At 37.6% G+C, this 13,763-nt stretch overlaps 1 protein-coding gene and 1 pseudogene across 1 annotated transcript; one reads left to right on the top strand and one right to left on the bottom strand.

Annotated features, from left to right (window-relative positions):
* The first annotated feature begins 1,276 nt into the window (after positions 1 to 1,276).
* On the top strand, positions 1,277 to 3,866 carry LOC138312323 (nuclear apoptosis-inducing factor 1-like; annotated as a pseudogene).
* LOC138312321 (putative nuclease HARBI1) lies at positions 3,616 to 6,389 on the bottom strand. The gene is made up of 3 exons (XM_069253243.1): positions 5,505 to 6,389; positions 4,020 to 4,312; positions 3,616 to 3,756 (listed from the first exon to the last, which is right to left on the bottom strand). The coding sequence occupies exons 1-2, from the start codon at positions 6,275 to 6,277 to the stop codon at positions 4,021 to 4,023; spliced, it is 1,065 nt and encodes a 354-aa protein (XP_069109344.1). The 5' UTR covers positions 6,278 to 6,389; the 3' UTR covers positions 3,616 to 3,756; position 4,020.
* Between the last annotated feature and the right edge of the window lie 7,374 nt (positions 6,390 to 13,763).

The following is a 13,763-nucleotide window of genomic DNA, read 5'->3' as shown; positions in this document are numbered from 1 at the left end:
GGCCATGGCCAGATGTAGCATGGGCATGGGTGGAGGAGTATGGGGGGTGCCTGTGGGTGTTGGGTAGGGGATGGTGGGGATGGGGTGGGGGTTGTATAGTAGCAATCATTTCTGTACAGTATTATATATACAATATGGTGGTTATTATGGTAGGAAGAGGGAGGATGCTACATGTAATTAGTCTATAGATATACCTGTAGTCGGGGGGGGGGGGGGGGGGGGCGACATGTATTCAGTCTATAGATACACTTGTAGGCTGTAGAATATACAGTTAGGTCAAAGGTAGTTTGGTTTGACAGGTTTGATGTCCGATGGTTCAGGTACTGTGTGGTAGCTAGTACACACCTGAGCTACAGGTAGTGTGTACTGTGTGGTAGCTAGTACACACCTGAGCTACAGGTAGTGTGTACTGTGTGGTAGCTAGTACACACCTGAGCTACAGTAGAGTGTACTGTGTGGTAGTACACACCTGAGCCATTGGTAGTGTGTACTGTGTGGTAGCTAGTACACACCTGAGCTACAGGTAGAGTGTACTGTGTGGTAGCTAGTACACACCTGAGCTACAGGTAGTGTGTACTGTGTGGTAGTACACACCTGAGCCATTGGTAGAGGTATTGTTTAGATCTACTGTGTGTAGGTGATATGGTTGTTATGTAAGTGAGATAAGAGCCCTATTGTCTGGGAGGTAGACAGCCAGCTAACATGTGATGTTTTTATCCTGCTATAGTAGGAAGCTATAGGTCTGGATATAGATGGTGGAAAACAGTCTGATTTGCAAGTCACAGGTTAGATCTAGACCTGAATTATTACTTATTGTAACTGACATGTTTGTGGTAAGGACAAAATGGACTAAAACTAGGTCAACACTTTGTGTCAGATATATCAGCACTTCATATATAACTGAAACTGATTGGTCACTAAGCTTCATATATTGGTGGTGCTTTTACAATGTTTGTAGTTTTAGTTTGGCAAATCTGACAAATTGTAGGGACAGAATTGGCAAATCTGACAAATTGTAGGGACCAGGACTCGTATGCATAAAAAATCTAAGAATTTTCTTAAGTTTGTACTTAAGTAAATTTTCAATACACTTAGTTAAGCAAGATGCTTAATATCTGTTGCATAAATATTCTAAGCATTATGCTTAGCTGTTTTTTGCTAAGCATATTGCAAAAATCTTAGATGGCTCGTTGTCAATGGCGAGACATCATGTTTCCCGTACTTTTTGTTTACAAACAATACCACGCGGACAAAACACGTGCGCGATCGTCGTCTGCTTGTCTAGCTTCTCTGAAAAAATGGCAACGAATATTGTTGAGACACCAAGCAAAAAGCGGAAACCAAACTGGACGGCAGACGAATGCTTGCAGCTAACAAAACTTGTTGAAGAGAAGAAGGATGTTATCAGGGCCAAGTTTGGTGCGGGGGTTACGACCCAGAGGAAAAGGGAAGCATGGCAGCGCATAACAGATGCCATCAACGCCAGTTTCTACTGTCAGACGAAGCGTAGAGGAGGTAGAAAAAAAATGGCACAACCTCCATATGAAGGGGAAGGCAGAGTTGTCTGACCACCGCAGACAGGCAGTGATGACAGGTAATTACTCGTAGTTCGATCATTAACGTTGTAGGCCTAACCCTAAGCATCTAGCAGACGACTCGCCTTGATCTGTGAACTGTTGTGCGACAGTCATGACTGGTTAATGCAGTTTAATAACAATTTCATTTCTACTTACTTTACTTTGAGTGTAAAATCACAAACAGATCGTCAAAATCTCTGTTAGCCAAGTTCTCAACATCTCGATGGCCGGTGCAATGTTTACTCTGTCGGGTTGTCGTTCTTTGAATAGGAATGCTCGATTTACATTGTCATCTCTATTACTGTACTGTTGCAATATACAGTGTATAAGTTTCCGACAACTGAATCGAAGTTCCATATGAATACTACATAACCTGATCATGATTTATAGTAATATTTCAACTATAGACATAGTTTGCACTTGTTTTGTATTATGTTTTGGCGAGAAACGATGAAATACAGACGTATTTACATACTGCAAACAGGTCGGAAACAGTAAATCGAATACGCCTAACATCCATAAATAGTATTAGTACCGCCCAATTATGAATATTGATAGGTTAAGACCAACCCTCCTACCAATACTGTCCAATAGTATCTTCAACAGTCATTTATAAATAAACACAACGACCACTCTTATTTGGAATAAAAAAAAGAGTTTACCCATATTTTGATTACAGACATCTTCATTTATTGTCATTGTAGATATTTAGGTTTATGCATGAACAATACAGATTATGATAAGCTGTTTTCAAAATCATCTGTACATAACATTATTTTCATTAAGGCTAAGCTTACATCTATTTACTATTGTTAATACAGATTGAGATAAACAAGCTTACATGCATTGTCTTATAATTACAAATACATGTATCTGTAGTTTTAAGATAAATATTTGTATTGTTTAAGGAATTAAAATATTTGTATTTTAAAAATGTTGATAAATTAATTTCATTAATTAAATTGCAGATCTATACATGTATCTGTAATTTAATTTTAATAGCTATAATTTGATTCAGGTATCTACTTTTTTTTTTTAAATGCAGACATATGTAAATGAGATACAGATACATATGAGATACAGATACATATGAGATGTACAGATATATGTGAGATACAGACATGTAAATACAGAAACTGAATATAAAAACTCCAACTGACTTTTCATAATATGTCTTATTTTCTGTAAATCTATTTATTTTCTTCTTACAGTAAACCTGTTTTTTCCAAATGGATTATTGCCTGATTATGTCACACTAATAAAATGCCTTGCACATATACACAATTGTGTACTTTCTTGATTAAAAATGAAATACAGCTGTATAGTAAAACAAAAAGGCCACAGATTCTTTTTCGTGTAAATATATTATACAATTACATTTTCTGTACTTATATTCTGATTTCAGTCAAAATTAATATTGATAAATGGAATTATAAATGGTAAATAAACAACCTTAAATGCATACATGTACTCAATTTCAGGTGGTGGTCCATCTTCTATGCCCCAGATCAGTCCAATTGCTGAGGCTGTGGGCAATGTAATTGGCCTGGATAATGTGTCCATTTGTGGCATTGATGGGGCAGTGGACACATCCATGATGATGCTTCTAAACACTGACCCAGTGTTTCCATCAATCTCAAGGTATTTTATGACAGATTATAGGGCTAGTTGAAAATGTACATGCAAATTACTAGTTCATATCAAGTACAAAATATTTGGATCTATCTTTCCAACACACATATTTGTAAAGGAATTATGGTAATCATTCTGCAAAAGAGAAGCTTCAAATATAGCCAAAATCTAAGTTTTGGTGCATTTATTGTAACTTCAAAAGTAAAAAAAGATATCAATGTACATGTATATGTCTATGTACATGTTTCAATGAACATGTATGTATGACATTTCAAATTTCATGTTTTTTATTATTTTTATCATTAATATTTGTTATCATCTATGAATTGATGGCATATGTTTATTATGAAATGATGTACTACATGTATTGTCAGTTAGCTTTAATCCTTTAAATTGTCTCTATAACAGACCCCCATGCAGCACCATAACAACAGAGATCATGTCTTCATGTGCAGCTACCATCTTGCCATCATGCACAGTAGCTTCACCCCTAGAATCAGATGACAGCACTGCAGGGATACAGCAACTCAGGAAGCAGAAGCTGCAGCTGGAGATAGAAAATTTGAAATTACAAAACAAACTTCTCACTTTGAAAATCAAAAGGATAAATGATAATGAATGTTAATTAAAACTCAAATAATAAATTAATGAAATCTATTGAATGAGTGTTATTTTGATTTATGTTTGTACATTATGTACATAACTTACAAATATCATCAGCTGATTTTAAAAAAAAATGATGAAGTAGATAAAAAAAACCTGGTCAGATGAAAAAATAATTAAGTAAAAATCAAACAATATTGAGCTTACATTAGAAGTGGTTACAGACAATATGGGTTCTGTAGGCTCTGCCATCAACAGGGTCCTCTTGGATACTATTAGCATCACCATCACAGTTACCATCATCTCCATCTTCATCATCATCATCATTATCAAGCTGTGGCATGTTTAACAATTTAGCAATGTTATGTAGAATGCCACAAGCTGTGATTAATTTGCAGACTCTCTCTGGTCTCAATCTTATCTCTCCATGCAGCACATGGAACCTTCTCTTCCATTGCCCAATAGCTCTTTCCACAATACACCTGGTAGTTTTGTGTGCACTACAAAAGTGAACCATTTGATTTGATTAAATGTTTTTATTGTAAAATAAATCCTGAATTAAAGCTTGAATTGATTTGCAATGTCATATCAGTTTAATGTATACACTGTATACAGTGTGCACTTCATATATATGTAGCAATATAGGTAAATATATCAATAAAATTCAATATTAGTTCAATTCTGCTAAAATGTGCATCAGAACCACCAATTCTCATTTCATTTCATATCATTTAAATATAAGGTTGAAATTTCTATTTTACCAAATTATTGAATTATGATTATAAGTCAGTTGACATCTGATCATTTAAGGATACATGTTGTGTATAATATATCTTAAAAGCATAAAAAAAAATAAAAAAAATTGTCAGCTACATGTACATGTACAGTGTACATGTATACACATTCACAATGTACATGTATACAACTATATGTGTGCATATTTATATCAAAATTAATCTGAAACTATTTTAAACCTTTGCTTGATTTCTTAGATAACATGGTATGAGGTAGGCTAAAGACACTTACAAAATGATAATGTTTATCAATAATGTGACTTAGATTTTTTTTTTGACTGGAAAAGGACTGTTAAATTTTGTTAAGCGCCTCACAAAAAGACGGAACGACTCTCTTATGACCCACACATTAAATCAATTAAATTTATTTATGGGAACACATCATTAATAAATGTAAGCATGTACTAACAGATATTCTATTTGAACATGATGCTATGCTATCATAGCAGTATCATTTCATGATTCAAGAATTTAAATATAGCAAAATGAGCAATATTCTATTGAGTACTAGCAATATAGTATAATATCATGCACACATATTAAAAATATGTTAATCTATACGCGACACAATTAAACGGAAGTTATCTCGTGTATGTGGTGAAACACACCAATTTACATGCCAGAGATGGTCGTCTGGTTAATTTTTATAAACGGATCTTGAAAATATTCCTACGACTACTGCGATGGAAGTTCTCTATTTTCAGTAATTTAGGTGTACTTTTTTTTTCCAACATGATGTACAACCCATCATGTATACTTAGTCCATTCCATGAACCCCTCATATTATACAACTAGAGTTAGTTCCCTTTTCGAAAACTCTCCAATGCAATAATAACAGTAGCGCGAGTGACCGGAGAAGATTGTCAATAAAGGTAGACACAATTTTAGGAACATTTACCTGTTGTACCGAGTCTGTTGTCCGGGTAGTGGGTTGAGGTAGGGTGTCAAGAGCCAGTTTTTACAAGGATACCCGCTATCGCCAAGTAAGTGGCATTTTACCGGCACCATTCTCGCCTCAAATATCCTTGCCAGACCACTTTCACGAAGGATTCTCGCGTCGTGTGCTGACCCTGGCCATCTCGCAACTAGGTCTAAAATACGTGAATTTGCATCCACCACAATCTGTACATTGATGGAATGGAAGTTTTTTCTGTTAACAAATTCTGGCTCGTTGATACTGGGGCGTAAAATACGTATATGTGTGCCGTCAATTGCTCCGATAACCCCCGGAAACCTAGCAACTGCATAAAAATCTGCTTGATGTTTCCTCACAGCCTCAGCAGAAATAGGGAATGAAATGAACTTGGTAACGACTTCCTGGCGGTTTAAAGCATTTGTCACTCTCTGGATAACTCGGGATACGGTTGACTGGTCAACATTAAAATTATCACCACTGCAGAGTTGCATTTTCCCTGTAGCATAGAATCTCAGTGCTAATAACACCTGCAAAAATGAGGGTAGGCTGTGATTCCGTCCTGTGGCGGGGGCAATATAATCTTTCACAATATCATTAATAAAAAGGATCCCCTCCCTGTCAAACCTGAATCTTTGATAAAGTTCAAACCCGTCATAGTTTTGAAGTGGATCAAACCTGTCCCGGAAAATTCTTTCTCTTCTCAATGCCCTTACAAACTGTTGAGGTGCATTATTCTGTCCATTAGCAGCGGCCATTTTGGAAAGATAAGCATCTTACTTAACGATTTAAGACAGGTAAGGTGGTTGTTTAATGTTAAGAATATTCTTAAGTGTTAAGAAAAATCTTGCAAGCCACTTAACAAGATGAGCAATATACTTAGCACAAAAATTAATCTGCTTAGCAGAATTTTGAACTTCATTTCATATTCTATAACCATTTGCATTTTTACATGAATGGTGTAAGAACACTTCTTCTCCAAATCGATGTCCCAATATTTGTAAAAAAAAAAATAAATATTTGCTATGGGTTTCCGTGTGAGCGATAGGGACTACTTTTTATAAACTGGTTAAAAGGTCAATCGTTTTCATTTAATACCTCACGGTGCAGCGATACCACAAAATCCTAATTAGAATTTCTTGATCACTAGCTATATACAGGAGAGAATACCGATCCTTAAGGGTTATATACTCTAGAGGAAGGATATTGTATTGAAATATTTTGACTGGAAATGTATATCTTAATTCGGTACTGAAAAGGGTCAAAAGACAAATTTAAACAAGAGTGAAAATTGTCTGTGTAGTAAATCAATCTGTTAATAGTTTATATGGTTATTGTATAGATATAGATATATGTATACATGTATATGCATGTGATGTGATGTGATGTATATATAATTTGTTTGTTTGTTTGATTAATTAACGTCCTATTCACAGCTATGGTCATGTAAGGACGGCGGGGATGCCCTCCCATGTATGCGGTTCTGGGTGTTGGTGTATGTTGCGGAGGTGACGTTGTTTTGGGAGGGATCTGCGGATATTAGTTGTTGTGTCTTCTTGTATAGTGGAACTGTTTTGGCCCTTTTTATAGTGATATATCACTGAAGCTCATGTCGCCGATTGACACCAGGCACCACACCCATCCGGGTCCACATTTTACTGAAACGGGCAAAAGGCGCAATCCTTAGATAGTCCCCTCTCCCCGTTATGCTGAGCGCTAATGAGGAGCAGAAAGGAAACTACTCTTTTATCGACCTTTGGTGTGTGTCTCGACCCGGGTGGTCAGTTAAACCCAGAGCTTTCCCTCTCGCGGGTGCGAAACGCTAACCTCTAGGTCCAAATGTGTGGCGGATGTCAGGGGGAAGGCCATTTGGAAAGTTCCAAGTCAGTATTATGGGAGGAGTTAGGAAAGAAAAGATCCACTAAATTTAGTCGCCTTTAGGATCATGCAATAGGGTTTGTTTGTGTTGTTTGATTAACTTAACGTCATATTAACAGCCTATGGTCAAGCAATAGGGGCAAGCAGGTACAATTTCCAACGCCCTACCTGCAGGGCAGGTGCTGTTTACTGCTGTGATCTGGGAGAGGTTGACTAGGAGTTGAGAAAAAGATTTAAAACTGTTCTGTAAATATGCCGATCATGTCTCGAGAAGGGTAAAACTACAATCACCCAAGGACCTTACGGGCAGATATGAATATTCGTTTCCGATCAACATGAGGATATTTAAACAACGTACAGGAGAGAGACCTATACTGGCATTTGTAAAAAATTTGTTATTTCAAATACAATACTGAAAAAAAAATATAATAGTAAAATATATAGGATAGAGACATACCAGAAAGAAACATTGTGAAAAACTTAGTAGAGAAACATTATGAAAAATGCAGAAGAGAGACATATAGTGTAACACACAGAAGAGAACCATATAGTGTAACATATAGGAGAGAAACAAAGATTTTTGTGAATCCATTCTGGATCTGCCAAAAATTATAATAATAATGTTCTAGTGTAGCAGGTTTCAAATATAGCATCAATTTGGGAAAAGGATTATTTTTGCGAATTTTGTAATTAAATATCAAATGGAAATTTAAATACTGATCGTGTTTTCACGTGTATAAGGTGATGGGTTTGCTTTGTACAGTCAAACCTGTAGGGCGTTAGAATTGTACCTGCTGCCCCTATTGCAAGATTGTAAAAGGCGACTAAATTTAGGATCTTATCGTTTCCTCTTCTACCTTACTGACTTTGTTTCCTACTACCTTCCTTGGCACATGTTTTTGATCCTGCTTAGCGCTCAGCATACAGGGAGTGGGACGACTTGTTCGCCCATTATCACTATAATGTGACCAGATTGGGTGTGTTGCTTTGTGTCTTCGGCGGCATGCTTCAGTGATGTATCACTGTAAAAATGGGCAACAGTTCCACTATACATGAAGACACAACATGAATATACCACAGTCTCCCAAAACATGCACCTCCAACAACATACACGCAACACATCACATTCATGGGAGGCCGTCCTTACATGACCTTAGCTGTTAATATCACGTTAATTAAACAAACAAACAAACAAAACAAATCCAAGTAAGAACAGATGGGACAGATGACAAATCCTCATTTGTATATATTGTTATTAGTAAGATAATCGTAACATGCACATGCTGTCTTTTCATGAGACAAACCATGTTGCATTGCCTTCGTAACCACCTTTTCTTTATTACTTAAATTGTCTGCAAGCTTTTGGAAATCTTTTTTTGTGTGAACGAATAATTTCAAATTTAGAGAACGTCAGTCTTGTAGTCCAGATACTGTGCCAAGAAGACGCGGACTGTTCTCAACATCGCTAGCTTGTTCGTTGGTAACATATAACCCTTGGCACTCATAAACTAAACCCTGTGTCTTGCACAATCATATTGCTGTGTTAAGGTATTAGCAATTACATCAGGTCGCAGTGGTGCAGTTTCATCATTTTGATAATGTCACCACAGCTTACTGTGTTCACTTTTTGTTGATATGACAGCACACTCCCACAAAAATACCCAGGGAATAGTGGGGGAGGAGAAATAGGTTCCCACGTACTCCTTTGGCATTTTTGAAAAATGTTTTTTAAACGATCGGTATGTCATTTTTATGCTTTTTGCCATTAAAAAACTAACGACCCAATGGGGTCACATTGCGGCCATCTTAGATTGCCAGTGATTTCATGCGAATGGAAACTTCCTAAACACCTGCTTTCCGCCACTGTTAGTCGTCTGTATCGCAGGAAAGGTCTTACCACCATTCTCAAAAGACTTGGTCACTGTTCATCACGTGACATTGGATTGGAAGTTGTTTGCATCTCCTGTCACTAAAGACATAGTGATGTATGGAGAAACAGCGTCAGTAGCTTTAGCGATGGCTTCTCAAGTCCCAGACAGGCACGTGTTAAATTCAATCAGTCTTCTAGATAAATTGCCAACTCTTCTGCAAGCCAGCTTTTTACTGGGTTAGCAGCATCACGCCGCCATCACTTTTGTTTGTTTGTTTGGTTATTTTAACGTCCTGTCTGTCTGCCTGTCTGGTTAATTAACGTCCTGTTAACAGCTAAGGTCTTTCCTAATGCCTCCTTTTGCACCGCCTCACATTTAGCCTTGAGTTGAGCGTTCGCCCCTGTGAGGAAGGCTCTGTGTTTTGTCCCCTGGCCGAGACACACCAAAGTCTATAAAAGTGGTAGTTTCTGCTCCTGCTTAGCGCTCAGCGAACAGGGAGTGGGACGACTGGTTCGCCCATTGTTAGTATAATGTGAACGGGTGGGGTGTTCACCTATTAATGTCCATACATGGGAGGCCGTCCTTACATGACCATAGCTGTTAATAGGACGTTGAAATAATCAACACACAAACAAGCACTCCTTCTGGGACCGGCAACCTGGAATCTGACTGTTCTCCTCAAAAGCCTCAATGTCAATATGAGACGCCGTCATAGGAAGTTAAAAAAACGGGACCAAATAACCCTAATACGAGGTAGAGGCAAAGAAATCCTTCAAATCTTAACCAAAGAATGCGAGCGCCAAAAATCACATAGTACAAGTGACTGGAATGAGGGAAAAAATGTAGCAAGGTTCTAGCGAACACCACATCTCTACTAAAAGGTATATGGACAGCTTTACAGAAATTTAGGAATACACACGTGTACAAAATAAGATAAGACAAAAAGGTATCTTTAAATAAGGCAACAACAAATATATCGCCATTAAATTAACAATTTAACTAGATATAAAAACTACGAGATTCATAGACAAAAGATGTTGCATATGAGAGGGAAAAACCGACAAAACTGAACAATTAATGGGAGATGAACTGGTAAATCATGAATGAAAATGCTCCAGAAAAAATCGGATATATAAATGGAAACACCATACAGGTATACCATACACCACAGTAAATACTCAATGGTTACATTGACGATGCACTCAATACAAGATATTCTTATTAATATAGCTCTGCGGGCATGTCTCGCCGATTAGGGTTATACATATTTTGTTTTTTAAATTGAATAAATTGGGCGTCCTAATACCTCAGGCAGTCATGTAACAACGGTCCTTCCAAGAGTCCGTAGTTTTTTTTCGTTGCAAAATGTCCACCAGCGGCTTGGAATTTACACTGGTGTAGTTCTGCGTTTCTATGGCAATTCTATACATGTAGTGCATTGACGCAACTTCAGGGTGGTGCATAGGGAAATTCTTGCAATGTTTGAAGCGTGTCGATTACAGTATCAATTAATGACCCGATACTTACATGTCTTATGGTTCTTTCTGTGTCACACAAGCGTCTGTCTCTTTCGTAACAATCAGTAGTTGGATACAAAGTCTGTTTTGCCGGCCATTGATTAATTAATAATCTGTTTTCACACATCTTTCAAAACATCGTACCTTCGTCATGTCTTGGCCACAGCATTCATTCAGCCATGTCGTAAGCGTTTGCTTCCTGTGATGTATTGGATTCAGTCCCATTTTGCACATGCATAAAATCTTGCCATTTTGTTTTCTGATTTCTGTTTGTTTTGCTTTTTCAAAAAGCCAAAAAAAGTACAGGGGGACTGTATGCCCCGGCCTTTTTTGCCTGCCATATGCTACTGATACAACGGCTGTAGGGTCGATCAAGCGCTTTACAGCATTAATTACTGCTTTTAAGCGCGTTTTCTGACCACAAGAATTAGATATATCAGTTGACCTACTAAAAAGAACCGAACCCAAAATAAATCCGGAAATATTTCAGAATTTTTTACATACATATCCGTTAATTTTAACTCGCCTTTGGGAATATTTACTCGCATATTATAGGAGTTCAATTTTTCTCGAAATTGCTTGAGGCTGTTTGGAGAGCATAAAAAATCGTTAGATTTGTAAACTTGCTGCCTCTATGGGAATATGATCGTAAAAGGCGACTAAATTTAGGGATTTTTCTCTTCTTCTAACTGATTTTATCTTTCCTAAATGCCTCCCTTGGCACCGCCTCACTTTTGGGACTCGAGTTGAGCGTTCGCCCCTGTGAGGAAGGCTCTGGTTCTGTCCCCCTGGGCCGAGTAAAGTCTATAAAGTGGTAGTTTCTGCTCTCCTTGCTTGGTCGCTCAGCATACAGGGTTTGTTTGTTTGATTTATTAACGTCCTATTAACAGCTATGGTCATGTAAAGGACGGCCTACCCATGTTTCATGCGGTAGTGGGACGACTGGTTTCGCCCCGTTGTCAGTATAATGTGACCAGGTGGAGTCGGTGTCTTCGGCGGCATGCTTCAGTGATATTATAGCACTATAAAAAGGACAACAGTTCCATTATACAAGAAGACACAACACGAACATACCGCAGTCTCCCAGTATACTCACCTCGCACAACATACACGCAACACACCGCATACATGGGAGGCCGTCCTTACATGACCATAGCTGTTAATAGGACGTTAATAAAACAAACAAACAAAAGTCATAAAGCCATAGGCACAATGAGGTGAGTCTACAAGATTTTTCTGAAAGGATATTTGTTTAGTGAACTACATTCTAGACGTAGCCGAACGAACATGAAGTATTTGGTCTGATCTATTACGAGTGTGAAACGGTGTTCTAGTGACTTCAAGTATGTTTTGAGAACTTGATAGAGCAATTTGCTTTTTCAATTTGTATATACTTATAATTCATTTCATGCTCGAGATGCTCGAGCTGAAGAGGGTAAAAAAATCATAAAACAAATTTGCTCTTTAGGATTTGTTTGTGTGATTAAAAAGGGCAATAGTTCCATTATACGAACATATCGCAGTCTTCCAAAACACGCACCTCGCACTACACACACGCCACTCACTGCATTCATGGAAGGCCGTCCTTAAATCAACCTGGTTGTTAATAGGACGTTAAAATAATCAAAAAAACTCACAAGCCAATATGAAATACATGGAAACATTGCTGAAAATGGCAGATTTTTGTGTAAGAATCGTTTCCGGAGCACAACTCTAATACCAGCAGAGATATTTCCATGAAACTTCATAGACACATTGTTCTTATGGTCTAGTAGTGCCTTATGATATTTTTAGGTTTTCAGTTTTTGTGCTTTTTTCTGTAACCATAGAAACATTGCTAAAAATATCATATTTTTGTAGCAGGTTCATTTCCGGAGCATAACTCTAAAACCAGAAGAGATATTTCCACGAAACTTCATAGACACATTGGTCTTATGGTCTAGTAGTGCCTTTTGCTATTTTAAGGTTTTCACTTTTTGTACTTTTTTCTGTAACCATGGAAACATTGCTGAAAATGGCAGATTTTTGTGTAAGAATCGTTTCCGGAGCACAACTCTAAAAACAGCAGAGATATTTCCATGAAACTTCATAGACACATTGTTCTTACGGTCTAGTAGTGCCTTTTGCTATTTTTAGGTTTTCATTTTTTGCACTTTTTCCGTTACCATGGAAACATTGCTGAAAATGTCATGGTAAATGGTAAATGTTACTTTGCAAAACTCCACCCATCTTTGTGTATATAGTCTAATATAAATGTCAAGGCTGTATACCTGATTCAACAATTGCAGCCCCGCTCTACTTGAATTATACTCCATCTTTCTTAAGCTCAACTTCCTTTTTTCTGTTTTTTTTCATACACATAAGTCTCCACAATCAAACTTACTTCAGCTTTGATATCTCCATTGGCGGGGGATCTGAATGACTATGTCCTTGTTAATCAGTAAATTGTGTAGCTCTTCTTAAAGATGCTCCACCGCTGACAAATGGTATTTTTAGCCCACCATCATCAGATGGTGGGCTATTCAAATCGCCTTTCGTCCGTGGTCCGTCGTCCGTCCGTCCTTCCGTCCGTCCGTCCGTCCTTCCGTCCGTCCGTCCCGTCCGTTAACAATTTTTGTTACCGCTATTTCTCTAAAAGTACTGAAGGGATCTTTCTCAAATTTCATATGTAGGTTCCCCTAGGACCCTAGTTGTGCATATTGTATTTTTGGGACTGATCAGTCAACAAGATGGCCGCCAGGCAGCCATCTTGGATTTTGATAGTTAAAGTTTGTTACCGCTATTTCTCAGAAAGTACTTAAGGGATCTTTCTCAAATTTCATATGTAGGTTCCTCTAGGACCGTAGTTGTGCATATTGCATTTTGGGACTGATCGGTCAACAAGATGGCCGCCAGGTAGCCATCTTGGATTTTTGATAGTTAAAGTTTGTTACCGCTATTTCTCAGAAAGCACTGAAGGGATCTTTCTCAAATTTTAT

The sequence above is a fragment of the Argopecten irradians genome, unplaced genomic scaffold (genome assembly GCF_041381155.1).
Source record: "Argopecten irradians isolate NY unplaced genomic scaffold, Ai_NY scaffold_0273, whole genome shotgun sequence".
NCBI lineage: Eukaryota > Metazoa > Mollusca > Bivalvia > Pectinida > Pectinidae > Argopecten > Argopecten irradians.
This window is presented reverse-complemented; position numbering and strand designations above follow the sequence as displayed.

What these genes read in the sequence shown, in the direction of transcription:
- LOC138312321 (XM_069253243.1), bottom strand. Translation starts at nt 6,277, where the DNA reads ATGGCCGCTGCTAATGGACAGAATAATGCACCTCAACAGTTTGTAAGG. An exon ending in CAACAGACTCGGTACAACAG is followed by an intron (nt 4,313 to 5,504) that starts GTAAATGTTCCT and finishes TCACTTTTGTAG; the next exon opens with TGCACACAAAACTACCAGGT.